The sequence below is a fragment of the Salvelinus sp. IW2-2015 genome, linkage group LG23 (genome assembly GCF_002910315.2).
Source record: "Salvelinus sp. IW2-2015 linkage group LG23, ASM291031v2, whole genome shotgun sequence".
NCBI classification, from domain to species: domain Eukaryota; kingdom Metazoa; phylum Chordata; class Actinopteri; order Salmoniformes; family Salmonidae; genus Salvelinus; species Salvelinus sp. IW2-2015.
Window position 1 is genome coordinate 33848560 of NC_036863.1, and position 18028 is coordinate 33866587.

At 43.5% G+C, this 18028-nt stretch overlaps 1 protein-coding gene across 1 annotated transcript; it reads left to right on the forward strand.

The window, feature by feature from the left end:
- Nucleotides 1-385: 385 nt before the first annotated feature.
- Nucleotides 386-16345, forward strand: aatf (apoptosis antagonizing transcription factor). The gene is made up of 12 exons (XM_023967501.2): nt 386-531; nt 1225-1401; nt 3200-3607; nt 4106-4243; nt 5591-5705; nt 5882-6080; nt 6474-6638; nt 7801-7884; nt 12691-12758; nt 12864-12944; nt 13533-13604; nt 15986-16345. The coding sequence occupies exons 1-12, from the start codon at nt 447-449 to the stop codon at nt 16047-16049; spliced, it is 1656 nt and encodes a 551-aa protein (XP_023823269.1). The 5' UTR covers nt 386-446; the 3' UTR covers nt 16050-16345.
- The last annotated feature ends 1683 nt before the right edge of the window (nt 16346-18028 follow it).

Sequence of the window (18028 nt, forward strand, 5' to 3'; positions counted from 1 at the left end):
TGTAAATTAAGAAACTGTGATATCTATTTTGTTTGTTTCTCAAATSCACCAAATGCACTATTTACATTTTTAACATGATAATTAGGTCCTACATGTATGAATTGACAGCAAATATTGTCAGTCACAACCCTGTGGCGGCGGCGGCACTGTAATTATAGAAGTAGGCCTACCTCAACATATAGAAAGTCGATTATGTATTTACCATTTAGTAGATGTTATACTTTACCTACAGGGTTTACGGTGTTTAACTACAATTAAGTCGGATATTAGTCATCCACACTGCATTATCTTAATTATTTCAGTAATCCATATTGCGTAGGCTAAAAAACAACCTCTGCTTGATTGAAGTTGCGCTGTAGCAGTTCTCTTATTCTATTTCTATCTGTGAGTCGCGTCTTGATGACGTAAGCGTAACATGTGTGAGTTGTGAGTGAGTACATTGAACGATGGCTGGCCACATATCACAACAGCTCGAGGATTTATTAAATCCTTTGCCCAAGTTCACAGATCCAGAGGACGATCACGATGAAGGTATATTGCACTGTTTGTCATGTTTAACAGGTATATTTTGCTTTCGATTTGAAGACAATGTTTCCGTTTTTATGTATAAAGTCATTACACACACGCCAGGTAGGCGCGTGGCAACTGCATGCAAGCTAGACAGTTAGCAAGCAAGCTAGCACACTGAAATCACAAATTTACCAAAAACCTCTCCATAACCTGTTCTGATGACCACCGTGTAAACTGGTAACCGTCCACATAGCCATGTGTTTGTTGAAGGTTCAAACAGAGCACAATGAATGTAGGACGGGAGCCACTGCACTGCGCCATTCTAATAGCTGATCCTGCTAGCAACTACTTTTGCTGCTAGCTAGTTATGTTGATTTTTTTCACGACACGTTGGCTGTTACTAGCTAGCTAATATTCTTATCGCTCTCTCTAAACCTCATATTCATTGCTAGCAATTATGCTTGATGTTGTGATTAGTATTCTCACCCTGGCTGCGGGTCAATATACACATGAACATGACATTATGGAGAGGTGCTTTATCCTGTCATAGTTATTCAACTTGACTTGTCTTTCTCTTAAAGACAAGTCGTCTGAGTTAGCCTATCTCTAACATGCTGGCTCTGATAACTTGCCAGCCACTTTGTATATTGATCAGATAAGACTATGGGCACTTGTCTCTTGGTCATTCAATCTGACTGTTTTGATTCCTTCCAGAGACGAAAGCCAAGGTGGTAGAAGCGTTTGATGAGGGTGATGATGACGATGAAGAAGCTGTGGTTACCTTGAGTGGGCTCCGGAAGAAAGCTATCACTCTGCTGGAAGAGACAGACAAACGGTACCTGGGCAAGGCAATATCTCGTAAAAACCTGCTGAAGGAGATGGAAGGGTCTGGTGAGTACGAACATGAATGTGTAATTTATAATAATGTTAAACATATATGTAGGATAGTCAATGCAGCTGACCATGGGTGAAAATAAATAAAGAACCTGTCAAGAAAGTTGACAGGGAGCTGTGGTTTGGGTACTTGAAATYCATCCCTTTTTCCTTCTATCCATGGAATTAGCCCAATTGTCGATCTGACAAAGTTGGCTTGGAAGAAGCAATAGGGTAGTAACATTCATTTTACTTAGTCAATCAGATACATGATTACCTTTTAGGATGGGGGAAGGTAGGGTGTATTTATTTATTGGCACTGCATTTGAAAATTGTCACTTGTAGAATTCTGCCCTCTTGTGGTTCTGTAAGGGGCACTTTTACAATATGTAACTGACCACCATTTGGTTCAAAATGAACGATACTGAACAAAAATATAAACTCAACATGCAACAATTAACGATTTTACTGAGTTACAGTTCATATAAGGAAATCAGTCAGTTGAAATAAATTCAATAGGCTCAAATCTATGGATTTCACATGACTGTGCAGGGGTGCAGCCATGGGRGGGTCTGGGAGGGCATAGGCCCACCCACRTGGGAGCCGCGCCCACCCACTTGGGATCCAGTCCCAGCCAATCAGAATGAGTTTTTCCCCACAAAAGTGCTTTATTACAGACAGAGATACTCCACAGTTTCATCAGCTGTCCGGGTGGCTGGTCTCAGACYATCCCGCAGGTTAAGAAGCCGGATGTCGAGGTCCTGGGCTGCCGTGGTTACATGTGGTCTGTGGTTGTGAGGCCGGTTAGAAGTACAGCCAAATTCTCTAAAACGGCATTGGTGGCAGCTTATGGTAGAGAAATTAACATTAAATTCTCTGGCAACAGCTCTGGTGGACATTCCTGCAGTCAGCATGCCAATTGCACGCTCCCTCAACTTGAAACATCTGTGCTTTTGTGTTGTGTGAAAAAAACTGCACACGRTAGTGGCCTTTTATTGTCCCCAGCACAATGTGCACTTGTGCAATGATCATGCTGTTTAATAAGCTTCTTGATATGCCACACCTGTTAGGCGGATGGATTATCTTGGCAAAGGAGAAATCCTCACTAACAGGGACGTAAACAWATTTGTGCACAACATTTTGAGAGAGATACGCTTTTTGTGTGCGTATGGAACATTTTCGYMGATCTTTTATGTCAGCTCATTTAACATGGGACCAACTTGCGTTTTATATTTTTGTTCAGTATAGAAATAAATGTGCCTCATGCCACACTGGACTCTATAATGTTGTAATGTCTCCTAGATTAGTACCACAAGGCAAATTGCTGGCGAACAGGAGACCATAGCTTTAATGGAATGATGTAGGTTTCTTATTTACAATTGAATCAAGTCCAGTTCTATTCTATGCTCAGCTGTGCATGGTCATATCAAGTGTAGACATTTTATTACCYTATAATAGCTTAGGCCTACATCTACTAGTGGTCTGTTTTTTTGGGTTATTCAGTGGAGGAATAGCTTTGTTTTTAATCAAGCTAATCCCTGTTTATCCAAACAAAATGCCTTGATTAAGGCAGAGATTTGCAAGTCAAACACGGGGCCATGCAGCAATCAATTTAAACCTTGAAGACAACTGATTACAGCATTTAGGATGTTGTGTACACGGCATCCGTACTGTTATTCAGGTGCTGAGTGGAAGGCCATCTACAACCTTATCTGCCTGCATTAGTTAGAATTGCTACATTTTTTTTCTTCTTAGTTTACTTCAAATCTAAAATTGAATCCTGGTGTTGTCATTCAAATTTAATGTGGCTTTTTAGGAGAGGATGATGACGATGATGATGATGATGATGATGAAAACGAAGAGGAGGAGGAGGAAGATAATGACGATGCTGATCTGGAGGATGGAGAGGCTGAAGATGGAGATGATGACGATGATGAAGAGATTGAGAATGACATCGCTAAAATGAAAAGCTTGGTGTCTAAGCTGAAGGAGACTGACATCACACTTCCCTCAGTGACAGACTTCCATAAGCTAACAGAGGGAATGGATGATCTTGGAGAGAGCGAAGATGATGATGATGATGATGATGAAGAAAGTGGTGATGAGGATGGAGAGAGTGAAGAGGAGGAGATTGAAGCTGACGATGTGGGAGCTGTGATGACATTCTCTAAAGAGAAAGTGGATGAAGAGGTGGAGAAAGGGAAAGCTGTGAAAGATCAACTTGGTATGTATTTGTGATTATAGGCCAGTGAAGGCTCCTCAGAGGAGGAAGGGGAGGACCATCCTCYGTGAATTTCATAAAAAAATAAAAAKAGTAAAACATTCAAGTTATCKTTTTTAGATTAAACTATARTAAATATATTCACATGTCACCAAATAATTGATTAAAACYCACTATGTTGCAAAAAAGTCTASAGTAGCCTCAGCAGCACTCTGTAGGGTAGCACCATGGTATAGCCGGAGGACAGCTAGCTTCAGTCCTCCTCTGGGTACATTGACATCACTACAAAACCTAGGAGGCTCATGGTTCTCACCATGAGCTAGTTTTGCCTATTCAAACACCTGGCTCAAACAGAGGGATGCTATGTTAGKTAGCTGGCTATGACTATCCAACACCACTGGAACTCTTGACAAGTCAAGGTAAACTATACCTTTAAGCACATTTTATCACCTCCTTTTCTCAGTAGACAACCATGTCATTTATTTTATTAAATCTCCACAGCTCTTTGGGACCAGCTACTTGAGGGGCGAATTAAAATGCAGAAAGTTCTTCTGACAGCCAATAAGCTGCCACAACCACATACCTTCCCAGAGTTCAAGAAGAGGGGCGGAGCAGAGTTTGCTGGAGCGTTGAAGAATAGTGAGTGCTTTTGTTTCTGCTTGCATTTTAAACATTACATTTTTATTTTACAGCTATCACCAATATGAAATGAATTTAACTTTATTGTTRTCCAGGGGAAAATTGAATAAAAAGTAAATGGCAAAGGACAATAACATGCATTACAAATAAAGTTTACAACCCTGTAAATGATGTGGGCATAATACTGAATGTTTTGTCTAGACATGTTATCTCCCAGACACAATGTAGAACATTTGTATCGCTTGCCTGCATATGCAATGATCATGAGTGCGTAAAATAAGTTACTTTAAATGCAATGGCATTTGAAACATGAATTTTTAATCATAATGGACAAGGTTGGTGCTAGTGTTATGGTTGTAGTAATTAGTGGGTAGAAAATAATTCCAACTATTTGTCTAGTAATAGGCTAGGCTGTCCYTGAGAACATTTCTACAAGAAGATTGCCATAACAAAATAACATTTCCACTCTTTTGCTGTAAGAAATATCTTAATCCTTCTGGTTTCCACAGTGGAATCATATGTGAAAGCTAGTTTTCCTTTCTCTCATTATTGTTTAAACCTGACCGATTTGGCCTGATTCTTCTAATACTATTTTTTGCTCAAGGCATGGTGGTATTCCACCTCCCTCAAATCACTCATACAATTTTATAATCAATGCCTACAGTAGTAGGATTCCGCTGGCCACGGGCAATTAATACAGTTTTTCCTTTTTTTCCCCTTCACGCGCTGATCTCAAAGCTACGAGACACTGGCTTCTCCTCATTTACATATTTATTGCATTGGACTCAAATCTGGCGAGTGATTGATGTGGATCCTGCCTCCTGAATTTTTAGCGGCCCATTATTATGAAAGGGAGGGAGGGGGCTCTGGCGTGCCAGTGTACTTTTGATTAAAGTTGAAGAGGACAGAATCATAAGTGTTCCCCACCTCCTTTCTTTTCCTACGCCCTATGATTTGGAGGGCAAAGTCTCGAAAATTTGTTTTAGTGGATGTTGACAAGATGTGGACTAACAAAAGCCGAGGCGGAACTGCTCCAAAAGATTTTAATCAGTCCTGCTTGGGGGCAATACTTTATAGATTTGTTGGACAAGTGAAGTTATGTGGCATATTTTCTATTGTTATGTGGCATAACTTCAGTGTATTTCTACACATTTTTGAGGCTAATATTGAGGAATTGACTTTCACAGTTAACTGATGCTTCCCAAATTCATAAAGACCAATGTAAACTTTACCTCAGACCACACTATGTTCATAACATGTCTGCTTCACTCTACCCTCTTGGTTCCCATATCGCTCTGTTAGTTTATAAGGTCCTGTCAGCATGTTCTCTCTATGATGTTCTGTAAGGTCACAAAGCCCTGAAGGCTCTCCAGAGGTCTCTACTGGAGCTACAGGACCAGCTGCTCCATCAGAACCCAGACACCAGGCCCATCTCCCTGGGCAACACCTGGGGAGCGCACAGGTCAGCACGGCCTCTCCTCCACGTCCACAGACGGAACATGAAGTGCTCTGCCACATGAAACACTGTCCTGATTAACGTGAATAGGATGCAACATTTCTCTGAAATGCCCTTGAATTCAGCCTCCTTATGGCTTTAGAATTGATGGTTGAGTATWATGTTGTTGTTCTGTAATATAGTGAGGAGGAGATTCACAGTGATGATGAAGAGGAATTGAAGGAAGCAGTGGAACCGACAGGTCATCCCAAACGGAAGCTGGAGATGGCAGAGTACCCAGACTTCATGGCCAAGCGCTTCGCTGACTTCCAGCCATACCGCGATGCCACGCTGCAAAAATGGCACGACAAGACRCAGCTGACCATGGGAAAGAGCAGCAAGGTCCCTCTCCGCCCCCCCACACACACACACTCATCTGCACCAAGCAAGGACACACGTCCACATGCACCAGCTGCACAGAGCTTAGCTCTTATCACCTAACCAGTCTGCACTGCAGTGTGTGTGTGTTCTCCATCTGCATGCACTGAGCATAATGGCACCATCCGTCCCTAAGCACACTTCAGCACTCAAATTTCATAGCTCTCATAAACCAAGGGCTAACATGCCAATTAAAAACCAGACTTCATATTGTCATTTTTTTCCCTTCATTGTTCCGGTGTTTTCACTAGACATACTGCATTAGGAATAATCGAATGCTCTTCCTTTTTCTGCATAGGGTAGTGATGTTGTAACTGTGTTACGGTCTTGTTTCTGACTCTTCTTCTCTTCTCTCAGGGTTTTGGGGCATTTGACAGAAACATCCTGATCCAGGTGGAACAGGTGCTAATGGACAAGGACAGGCTGTTGAGACGCACCCAGACCAGACGCTCTGAGTATAGAGTCCTGGGCAAGCTAGAGGCCACTGCCCCTGTACCTGAGACCACCACTGCAGAGGGAGAGGTGAGACTGGAGTGGAGGAGGGAGGGTTATGTAGGATAGGTAACATTTGCCAGCAGCATACCACCCTGCATCCCACTGCTGGTTTGCTTCTGAAGCTAAGCAGGGTTGATCCTGGTCAGTCCCTGGATGGGAGACCACATGCTGCTGGAAGTGGTGTTGCTGGGCCAGCAGGAGGCACTCTTTCCTCTGGTCTAAAAAATATCCCAATGCCCCAGGGCAGTGATTGGGGACATTGCCCTGTGTAGGGTGCCGTCTTTCGGGTGGGACGTTAAATGGATGTCCTGACTCTCTGAGGTCATTACAGATCCCTTGGCACTTATCGTAAGAGTCGGGGTGTTAACCCTGGTGTCCTGGCTGAATTCCCAATCTGGCCCTCATACCATCACGGTCACCGAATCATCCCCAGCTTACAATTGGCTCATTCATCCCCCTCCTCTCCACTAACTATTACCCAGGTCGTTGCTGTAAATGAGAACGTGTTCTCAGTCAACTTACCGGGTAAAATAGCGGTAAAATATATATATATATTTTTAAAAACATGTTGCGAAGGCAACCAGATAGTGTATGTAGCCAAGTGTCGTTCTTTTGACTGCTGGTATCCGTACTAGCGAGAACACATCCCCCTTGGGTCAACTGTACAAGAAGCTCTATAGTTCAGGTTGCTGCTCTGGTTGGTGGAGTCTGTCACCATGATACCCCCCTCAGTCAGATTCCTTCCAGCTAATTGTATTAAGCTTTTACAGCATTAACTGAGTGGGATACATTTATCTCTGTATCTTAATTGAATCTAGCCAGCAACTGAACTATACTAACCTGAAATGTAGGCAGTGTCGCGGCCCAAAATGATTCAAAGCGAGGAGCATTTGCAGGTTGGTTAATATATTACGGGAGAGAGAGGGGTTGTTTCAGCAGTTTTAGATTAGGGCCCCGCGCGGCTCAGCCATCCCTCTCCCTCCTCCAGAGGTGCCACTTTATCTGGAGAGCAGCCTGTTTATCTGGGGTGTTACATCTGGAGTTTATGGCTTCACCTCCTGCACAACGCTACATGACAGAGAGCTTTCTCTCCCCCCCCCCCCCCCCCCTCTCTCCCTGGCTCTCACCCATCCTCCCCCTCTCTCTCTCATCCCTTTGCTCTCTCTTATCTCCTCTGTTTCTCTCTTAGGGGACAGAGCAGGTGCTGAAAGCCAATACGCATCTGAAAGACCTGGACGAGGAGATCTTTGATGATGATGATTTCTATCACCAGGTAATTATCAGCCCTTCTGCATGAAACATTCTCCTACACTCAAGGACTGAACCATTCCTAAAATGTTTTATTGTCTTATTAAAGTGGACAGAGACTATTGTGCAGGAGATAGGCAGCATCAGAATTCGACCTGCTGTGATCTTGGTAAAGTGCGCCTCTACACATGGTGTTGTGAGTCTGGCTTGCCACGATACTCCAAGCTATAGGGTGGCACTACGTTGTGTGGGGTGAAGCACAGGGACCGCCCTTGTTATTGTAGTTTTGTCCTTCAGAGGACACCGCCCCATCCGCTCAGTCTCCCCAGCACGAAGGCTCCCGAAGTGCAGCTCGGAGCCGTTCCCGGTGGGACTTAGCCCTCCATGCTCCAGTCATGCTCCAGTAATACCTGCATTCTAATGTGGCTAACCTCTCACGGCAGGAGCTGGACTGATGTTTGCATTTACCTAAACTTTTTTTAGTCAGCAACTTTGTGCATGCCATAAATCACCATTGTGTGTGTGTCTGTCTGTCTGTCTGTCTGTGTGATGCTGACTCCTGTATAAGGACTCTCCACACTGCTCAGTACAACGGAGGCGTAGTCATTAACCATATCTGTGAACAGAGCAATCACTCACACTGGATTAGAGTCATTATGTAGCGCCAATGGAGCTTTAACAGTTACATTCACTAAGGAACTGCAAGATATGCATATTCCTAACCTATGTCCTGACCAAGGATGAGGAAACAAGATGTATTAAAAACTGGGTGGTTCGAGCCCTGAATGCTGATTGGCTGACAGCCGTYGTAGATCAGACCGCATACCACGGATATGACAAATCATTTATTTTTACTGTTCTAATTACGTTGGTAACCAGTTTATAAAAGCAATAAGGCACCTCYGAGATTTGTGGTATATGGGCAATATACCACGGTTAAGGGCGGTATCCAGGAGCTCCGTGTTGCGCACAAGAACGGCCCTTAYCCATGGTATATTGGCCATATACAACACCGCCTCGTACCTTATTGCTTAAATATACAGTACCAGTCAAAAGTTGGGACACCTACTCAGTCAAGGGTTTTTCTTAATTATTTTAGTATTTTCTACATTATAGAATAATAGTGAAGACATCAAAACTGAAATAACACGTAAGGAATCATGTAGTAACCAAAAAAGTGTTAAACAAATCAAAATATATTTGAGATTCTTCAAATAGCCACCCTTTGCCTTGATGACAGCTTTGCGCACTCTTGGCATGGAATGCTTTTCTAACAGTCTTGAAGGAGTTCCCACATATGCTGAGCACTTGTTGGCCGCTTTTCCTTCACTCTGTAGTCCAACTCATCCCAAACCATCTCAATTGGTTGATTGTGGAGGCCAGMTCATCTGATGCGGCACTCCATGACTCTCCTTATTGGTCAAATAGACCTTARACAGCCCGGAGGTCTGTTGGGTCATTGTCCTGTTGAGAAACAAATGATAGTCCCACTAAGCGCAAACCAGATGGGATGGCGTATCGCTGCAGAATGATGTGGTAGCTATGCTGGTTGTGTGCCTTGAATTCTAAATAAATCAGTGTCACCAGCAAAGCACCCCCACACCATCACACTACCTCCTCRGTGCTTCACGGTGGAAACCACACATGCCGAGATCATCCTTTCACCTACTCTTCGTTTCACAAAGACACAGCGGTTAGAACCAAAAATCTCAAATTTGGACTCATCAGACCAAAGGACAGATTTCCGCCGGTCTAATGTCCATTGCTCGTGTTTCTTGGCCCAAGCAAGTCTCCTCTTCTTATTGGGTTCCTTTAGTAGTGATTTCTTTACAGAAATTTGACCATAAAGGCCTGATTCATGCAGTTTCCTCTGAACAGTTGATGTTGAGGTGTGTCTGTTACTTGAACTCTGAAGCATTTATTTGGGCTGCAATTTGAGGCTGGTAACTKTAATGAACTTATCCTCTGCAGCAGAGGTAACTCCGGGTCTTCCTTTCCTGTGGCGGTCCTCATGAGAGCCAGTTTCATAGTGCTTGATGGTTTTTGCGACTGCACRTGATTAACATTTTCCAGATTGACTGACCATGCCTTAAAGTAATGATGGACTATCATTTCTTTTTGCTTATTTGAGCTGTTCTTGCTATAATATGGACTTGATCTTTTACCAAATAGGGCTGTCTTCTGTATACCACCTCTTCTGTATACCACCTCTACCTCTGTCACAACACAACTGGTTGGCTCAAACTTAAGAAATGCATTCCAGGTGACTACCTCTTGAAGGTGGTTGAGAGAATGCCAAGAGTGTGCAAAGCTGTCATCAAGGCAAAGGGTGGCTATTTTAAAGAATCTCAAATCTCAAATATATTTATTTTGTTTAACAATTTTTTTGGTTACTACATGATTCCATATGTGTTATTTCATAGTTTTGATGTCTTCACTATTATTCTACAATGTAGAAAATAGTAAAATATTAAAAACCGTTGAATAAGTAGGTGTTCTAAAACTTTTGACGTGTGTGTATATGTACACAGTTGAAGTCGGAAGTTTACATACACTTAGGTTGGAGTCAGTAAAACACGTTTCTCAACCACTCCACAAATTTCTTAACAAACTGTAGTTTTGGCAAGTCGGTTAGGACATCTACTTTGTGAATGACACAAGTAATATTTCCAACAATTGTTTACAGACAGATTATTTCACTTATAAATCACTGTATCACAATTTCAGTGGGTCAGAAGTTTACATACACTAAGTTGACTGTGCCTTTAAACAGCTTGGAAAATTCCAGAAAATGATGTCATGGCTTTAGAAGCTTCTGATAGGCTAATTGACATCATATTGAAGTCAATTGGGGAGGTGTACCTGCTGGATGTATTTCAAGGCCTACCCTTTCAAAACTCAGTGCCTCTTTGCTTGACATTAGATGGGAAAAATCAAAAGAAACATCAGCCAAGACCTCAGAAAAAAACATCTGGTTCATCCTGGGAGCAATTTTCCAACGTCGTGAAGGTATCCCAACGTTCATCTGTACAAACAAATAGTACGCAAGTTTTAAACATGGGACCACGCAGCCGTCATACCGCTCGGAAGGAGACGCCTTCTGTCTCCTTATGAATGAACATGCTTTGGTGCGAAAAGTGCAAATCAATCCCAGAACACAACAGCAAAGGACCTTGTGAAGATGCTGGAGGAAAACAGGTACAAAAGTATCAATATCCAACAAGTAAAACAAGTCCTATGTCGACATATCCTGAAAGGCCGATCAACAAGGAAGAAACCACTGCTCCAAAACCGCATAAAAGCCAGACTATGGTTGCAACTGCACATGGCGACAAATATTGTACCTTTTTGTAGAAATATCCTCAGGTCCTGATGAAACAAAAATAGAATTGTTTTGGCCGTAATGACCATCGTGTGGAAGAAAAAGGGGGAGGGCTTGCAAGCCAAAGAACACCATCCAAACTGTGAGGCACGGGGGTGGCAGCATCATGGTTGTGTGGGGTGCTTTGTGCTGCAGGAGGGATTGGTGCACTTACAAAATAGATGGCATCAGATGAGGTAGGAAATTTTGTGGATATATTGAATGCAACATCTCAAGACAATCAGTCAGGACGTTAAAGCTTTGTTTGCAAATGGGGTCTTTTCCCAATGGACAATGACCAAAGCATACCTTCCAAAGTTTGTGGCAAATATGGCTTAAGAACAAAGTCTAGGTAATTGGAGTGGCCATCAGAAAGCCTGACCTCAATCCCAGCATAGAAAATTTTGGGCAAGCAACTGAAAAGCGTGTGCGAGCAAGGAGGCTTACAAACCTGACTCAGTTACACCAGCTCTGTCAGGAGGAATGGGCCAAAATTCACCCAACTTATTGTGGGAAGCTTGTGAAAGGCTACCCAAAAGTTTGACACAAGTTAACAATTTAAAGGCAATGCTACCAAATACTAATTGAGTGTATGTAAACTTCTGACCCACTGGGAATGTGATGGATGAAATACATAATTCTCTACTATTATTCTGACATTTCACATTCTTAAAATAGTGGTGATCCTAACTGACCTAAGACAGGGCATTTTTACTAGGTTTAAATGTCAGGAATTGTGAAAAACGGAGTTTAAATGTATTTGTCTAAGGTGTATGTAAATATCTTTTCACTGTGACTAGGGTGTACACTGAGTGTTCCCCTGTCTCAGGGACTGGAAGCTGGCCATACAGAAAAACCAAGCCCCATACTAGCAGAGGAGAGCCGGGGGCTTAATTGGGGACATTAATGAAGATTATCTCTCTTCTGATGGGGGTCAGGGAGAGGGCTGCATGGTGGCTGATTTTAAACAAAATGGTCCAGTTAGTCATGACATGGCGTTACTATCTGTGGGGGGGAACTCAAAGGAACATGGATGAGTAGTGGAACCACTGCCTGTACTGTGGGACTGTGTGGATTGTGTGACTGTATGATGAATGAGAGCTGTCCTCTCCACCACCGCTCATTAAGATGTTGTACTGTGAGGTCCAGTGATGATGATGCTCTGGGGTCCTGGCATGTTGTTGCTCTGCTAACTGAGGCTGATGCTCAGCAGTGGTTAATTCTGGCAGAGGCTGGGAGGTCTGGGCCCGGGTCCTGGGATTGGCTGCTGGGCTGACACTGATGAAGAGGTTCCGATTTAAGTGAAAGGATTTGCTGCTGGGACAGAGAGGGAGAGCTCTGTGCTCTGGTGAATGAACGGGGGTGATAAAGATGTCTACACACACYAAACTAAATACTGTTTTGAAACGCGAAACTAAGTCTCCCACTCTGCGCTCTTTCCCTCCTCTCCCCTTACTCTGTTTATCTCAGCTTCTGCGAGAGCTTATTGAACGTAAGACAAGTGCTGCAGACCCCAACGACCAGGTGGCTATGGGCAGGTGAGCGATGTGTGTGTACATGCATCTGTTTGTGTGGTGCTAGGATGTGGGGTTACCCCTCTAGGGTTTTTCTGATCGGGGCCCTCGCCTCTCCTATTCTTGTAGACAATGGCTGGCCATTCAGAAGCTCCGCAGTAAGATCAAGAAGAAAGTGGACACCAAGGCCAGCAAGGGCCGCAAAGTCAGGTGAGTGGAGGGAACGGAGAAATGGTGAAGAAATCCAGGTTCACTAGAATATTTCCGTTTTTTCTGTTTTTACCGTCCARTGCAGAACAAGCTCTTTATTTCTCTGTCCAGGGAGGCTCCAGTGACAGAATTTATGAAAATACCTAATACATTTCACTTCCTCCGATGCTGGTTTAAATGCCAGTTTATCTATAGTCCTTTCAGTTATTTCAATTATCTTTTTTATAGAAAATGTCCCCCTCTGTTAATGTAAATTACATTTCCATGTGGCCTGATTAAATATTTGAGGACTCAAATTGATAATTTGTATTTATACATATAAAACTATTTGCCGGTGGAAGAATTGCAATTACAGCGTTTGTTTTCTCCATTTATTCCAAGTGGAAAGGTCAGCCTTTTATTTGGGGCCTTTTGTACCCGTTGTTTCTCTCTGTTTATCTTCTACACACAGGCACACAGCACAAACAAATGGACTCAAACACTCACACTCACATGTATTAATGGACAAACCACAGTTACATAATTGAATGTGTGTGTGCTCTATTTCTGATGGTGTTTGTGTATGTGTGCTTTCGTGTGTCTGTCTAGGTTCCACGTCCACAGTAAGCTGTTGAACTTCATGGCCCCCATCGACCACACCTCCATGAATGATGGCGCACGGTGAGCACCTTGTTGTTGACGCATCACAGGCGTAAAGGCAGCGCACTTCACCACCGGCATGGCAATATTGACCTGTTCTTCAACCCATCACCTCCTCCTTTATCTTGGGGCTGTTAGTCACAGGTCTCAGTGTTCTATTCTCCTGTCACAGCCATACAACTGAAATGACTGTCCCCTGGACAGCTACCCTCTCATAAATCCCTGTGCCCTGCTTTGCTTGCCTGCTCTTACACCTGCATTGTTCCCCCTGTACTATTATCTGCCACCTTCTGTAGTTGGCCGGTGAATGTTGGTGGGATTTCTAAATGAGATGAACAGGTTCTTCAGTTGTAATGTGTAGGCTGCTTACTGTCCTATTATAGGTGAGTTTACAAAGGACATAGAATGAGTGTCGCAGTTTCCACATGCTAGTGGGCCCATATTGATTCTCAGTGCACACCTGAGACGGAGGGGACAGTAAATGGCTAGGCGCGTCCTCTGCCTCTCTCCCTCTTATCTGTCCTCTTCCAGTATATACTGCAGGTGGAGTAGCGGAGGCCGTGTGTTGTGGTCGCTGTGAGACGACAGGCATTCTAAACACTGTAATGACTGCACAATGGGCTGCCCTTCCCCAGCCCTGCCGCGTGTACCTCCCACCTCATTTCCATAGCAATCAATGGCCTACAGTAATAATGGTGATGTATGGCCGTTGCATCAGGCTGGCCGTTGACCTTTCCCAGAGAGCCACACTGGCTGACCTTTGGGATTGAATGCCCTAGCACAGCCCACCCCCCCCTCACCCTCTATACCTCCCGTCCCCTCCTCCCTCTCTCCTCGCTCTCCTCTACCGCTGCGCTGGCTTTACGGACACAGCCCGCCATGCTCCGCTGGCTCCATGAATGTTAATGTCAGGGGGGGGGCTGGCACACAGGGACAACATACATGTGCGCACACATACATACATGCATACATGACAGGCACATTTAAGACCTCTAGAAGGTATTGAGACATTCATCATGGCACATTTCTGCATCGGCATGTGACATAGGATATTACATTTTTAGGCAGGCTGCACCTTCAACACACACTTCAGCTCCCTTGTTGTCTCTTGTCTTCTGTCCATTGCGCACACAGACGGTCAGTCCTATATCAGCCTGGGTTTTCTGCCCCCGTCATCCTGGTCCTCCTCAGTATTCCCCACCCGATGTTTACCGAGCTCAGGCAGAATGAGAATGTATGCATTACGTGGTGATGATCAGAGTGTATTGTATTCCTTGACCCTGGTGGCGCATTTCAAATGGGGATTGGGGATTAAGTCCCTCCTGTGGCTGGATACAGGCTGGCTGCCCCTTGAGAGCAACACAAGGCCCCTCTTTAACTCAACACGGGAACAGGGAACCTGCACTGACTGGTTATGCTGTAGTGGACCCAGTTTTGTAATAGATTTTAATCGGTATGGTTGTCCACTGCAGTAAACGGAGCAGTGCAGTGTGGGAGCTTTGGCTGTTGTCRTATCCCATTGAAGTGGACCCACAAGCAGTCTTAACATGACTGGCTGCACTCAGACAAGACCAGTGCAGGCCAACTGACTCCCTTGACTCTTTTTAATAATCTCAACACAATTAACTGAGACATCACATACCGCCATCTAGTGTCTGTTTCATAATGCACAGACACACAGGCTTCACCTGCTGTACATTTGCATGTATACCCTGAACATGTTTTATGGATGTAGAAAATAATTGTATGTGCAGATAGTCGGACACAAACTAAACCAGCCCCGTCTCKAAATTAGGCCGTATTTATCTGTCTGTCTGAGTAGAGCCACTTGGACTGGAACATTTGACTGATTGAAATGACTGAGCTGGTTAGGGGAGATGAGTCTCCAGGAAGGCAGTCCAGTTCAGAGCAGCTGGGGCCTCTGATTCCATCCTTGCCTGGCTGTGTGTTTGTCTGCTCTTTGTCATCGGCGGGCCAGCCCCAGACAGAGTGACAGGCACTTGTGTTCACGCAGTAATCAGAAGGCCCTGGGCTCCATAAAGACCCCTCTTTGTCTCTCCTCTCATCTGGACTGTTGCATATTACCCCCCTAATTGGAATCCTGCAACTGGGTCACTGGCATTGTCTCTCAAGTGCCGTCAAGTCGTTGAGACGCATGAATGTGGAATTATTCCTTCTCCCGATGAATCGAAACCTCTCCTCCCTTTCTTTCTCTCCCCCATATCCTCCCTTTTCTTTCTCTCCCCCCTCTCCATCCCTCTCTCACCCACTGATTTCCACTTTAGTCACATTCAACTGTTCAGTCTGTTGGTGACAGCCAGGTTTGATAATACTTTTACCATGATTATTGTTCTTGAAAAAAAAAAGTAGTGTTTAAACTTGGATTTTTGTTGTTTGTGTAGGACTGAGTTGTATCGCTCACTATTCGGGAAGAACTCGTTTGCTGAAAGTGCGGTGCGGGAGTGACATGCACTGAGCGAGCAGGAGAGTGGACAGCACAGAAGGCAGACAGAACCCAGGAGATAAACACAATATACCTCTTCCTCTGGTCCAGTCCTGCTCCTCTAAAAGCTTATGGACAGTATCAGTCTCGAGGTTAGTTCAGACTGGACCTGACTGGTTTGGACTCTGCTTCAAAGGCTTGAAGAGACTGCTTTCTCTACACATTTTGATACTATCAGGAAAAACTACATTTTTGCCAACTTGTTTCTATTATCCCCTTTTAAATGTCTCTTTCTGTGAATAAATACCAAGGTGATTTATGCCTGCTGACTTATTGGAGGAGAAATTAACAAATGCAGATTTTGTTGGTGATTAAATGTTTTATTGTAGTGGAGTTTGTTTTTTTACTTTTGGGGGATAACACTTGCAGCCTAATAAGCAGCCATGCCAAACCTGCATAAAGCAATTCCTCTAACTTTCTCCAAACAATCCTGTTCTCTCTGCTCCAGTAGGAGTAGGAAGGGCCTGATGCTGCAGTTTGTCAGTGATTAGTGCTGGAATTAGCCAGCCTAGCGTGCCTCCACAAATGAGCAAAGCCCTCTGGGAGACCGGAGAGACCAGGCAAGGCACATTTCCAATTATACCACCGAATGACTCATTTTCTTATTGGGCCTCCCATAATTGTGATGGGTATTGGGTGTATGCAACTCAATTTGTCTTACATATTTGTTGGTAGGATGGTAATAGAGTTGACGGAGCCAAGGGGACGATATGAAAGTGAGACGGGGGGGGAAAAAACAAAAGGGATGAGATGGATCCCTCACTATTTGTTTGATCTGTCTCATCTCTTTTAAGACTGTTGAAGTTTGAAAAAAAAAAGTGCCACTGATCATCTGTGGGTTGATGCATGAGAAGAGAATATCATTTCGGAGTAGTCAGTAAAATGTCTCTCCAAGTATACTTTTTCCTCACTGCATTTGGCAGAATTCCAGTGCTGGGATGATCCATTTAATGGTAAATCATTTTGTAATAATGCAATGTGACTCCAGTTGAGTTTGAAATGCCAACTCAATCTTGCTTTTGCCGCGTTTCATTCCGCTTGAAAAAGCAAAACAAATCTGTCAAACCAGGTAAGCTTTATTTTATTAATTTTGAACTGAGGTAATTCGAGTTCACTACAGTAAACACATTCACCTTTCTCATTCAACCAATCACCTCATTAGTAACAGGACTACCAGCAATAGACAAATAGAACTTAAGACTAGCACTGTGCATGAAGTCATCCTACATTTCCTCTCATCTAGGCAAAATACAATTTTTACCTTACATTGAATCAAATATTATGTTAAATTTGAGGCTCTCCAGCAGCTAGGCCACCATCACTTTGCCATAAAGAAACTACAGTATCCAGGATCTATCACTGTTCCTCAATGAGCATAACCAAGTTTACACAATACTATCATTTTCTGWGTCACTAGTTACCACAGACAAAGTTAAAATGGCTATATCGTAGCTTTTTGGTCTTTAAGGTTAGGCATGTGGTTAAAACAGGAAAGGTTTTAGCCATGCTAACTAGTGACGACCCATTTTCTCCTTGGAAAGTCAATATGTAAAGTACGTCACAAATTAAAAAGTAACTTCAAAATAAACAAATTTACAGAACATTTTAAAAGCACACCTTTTGTAATACTGAATGTATAATTCTAGTGTTCTCTAACATGATTGCCATTTAATAAATTAGTCACCTAAATGTTTTACATATTTTCTTAAAAAATATACCCCATGGGAGGGAAAAATGGAATTCTCAACCATTATGGCACCAATTACCATTAGTGTTTGCTTTTGTGTCAGTCTTCTAGTATACTATAGAAAAAGCTGTGCTGAACTGAAGCCTAATGTAAGTAATAGAACAGTAAGGTGCATTCAGAGAGGTGGTGACAGCTGCTATTCTACCCACATCAGTGTGTGCCTGCCTGCCCAATGGCTCACCCCAGGGCCAGTGT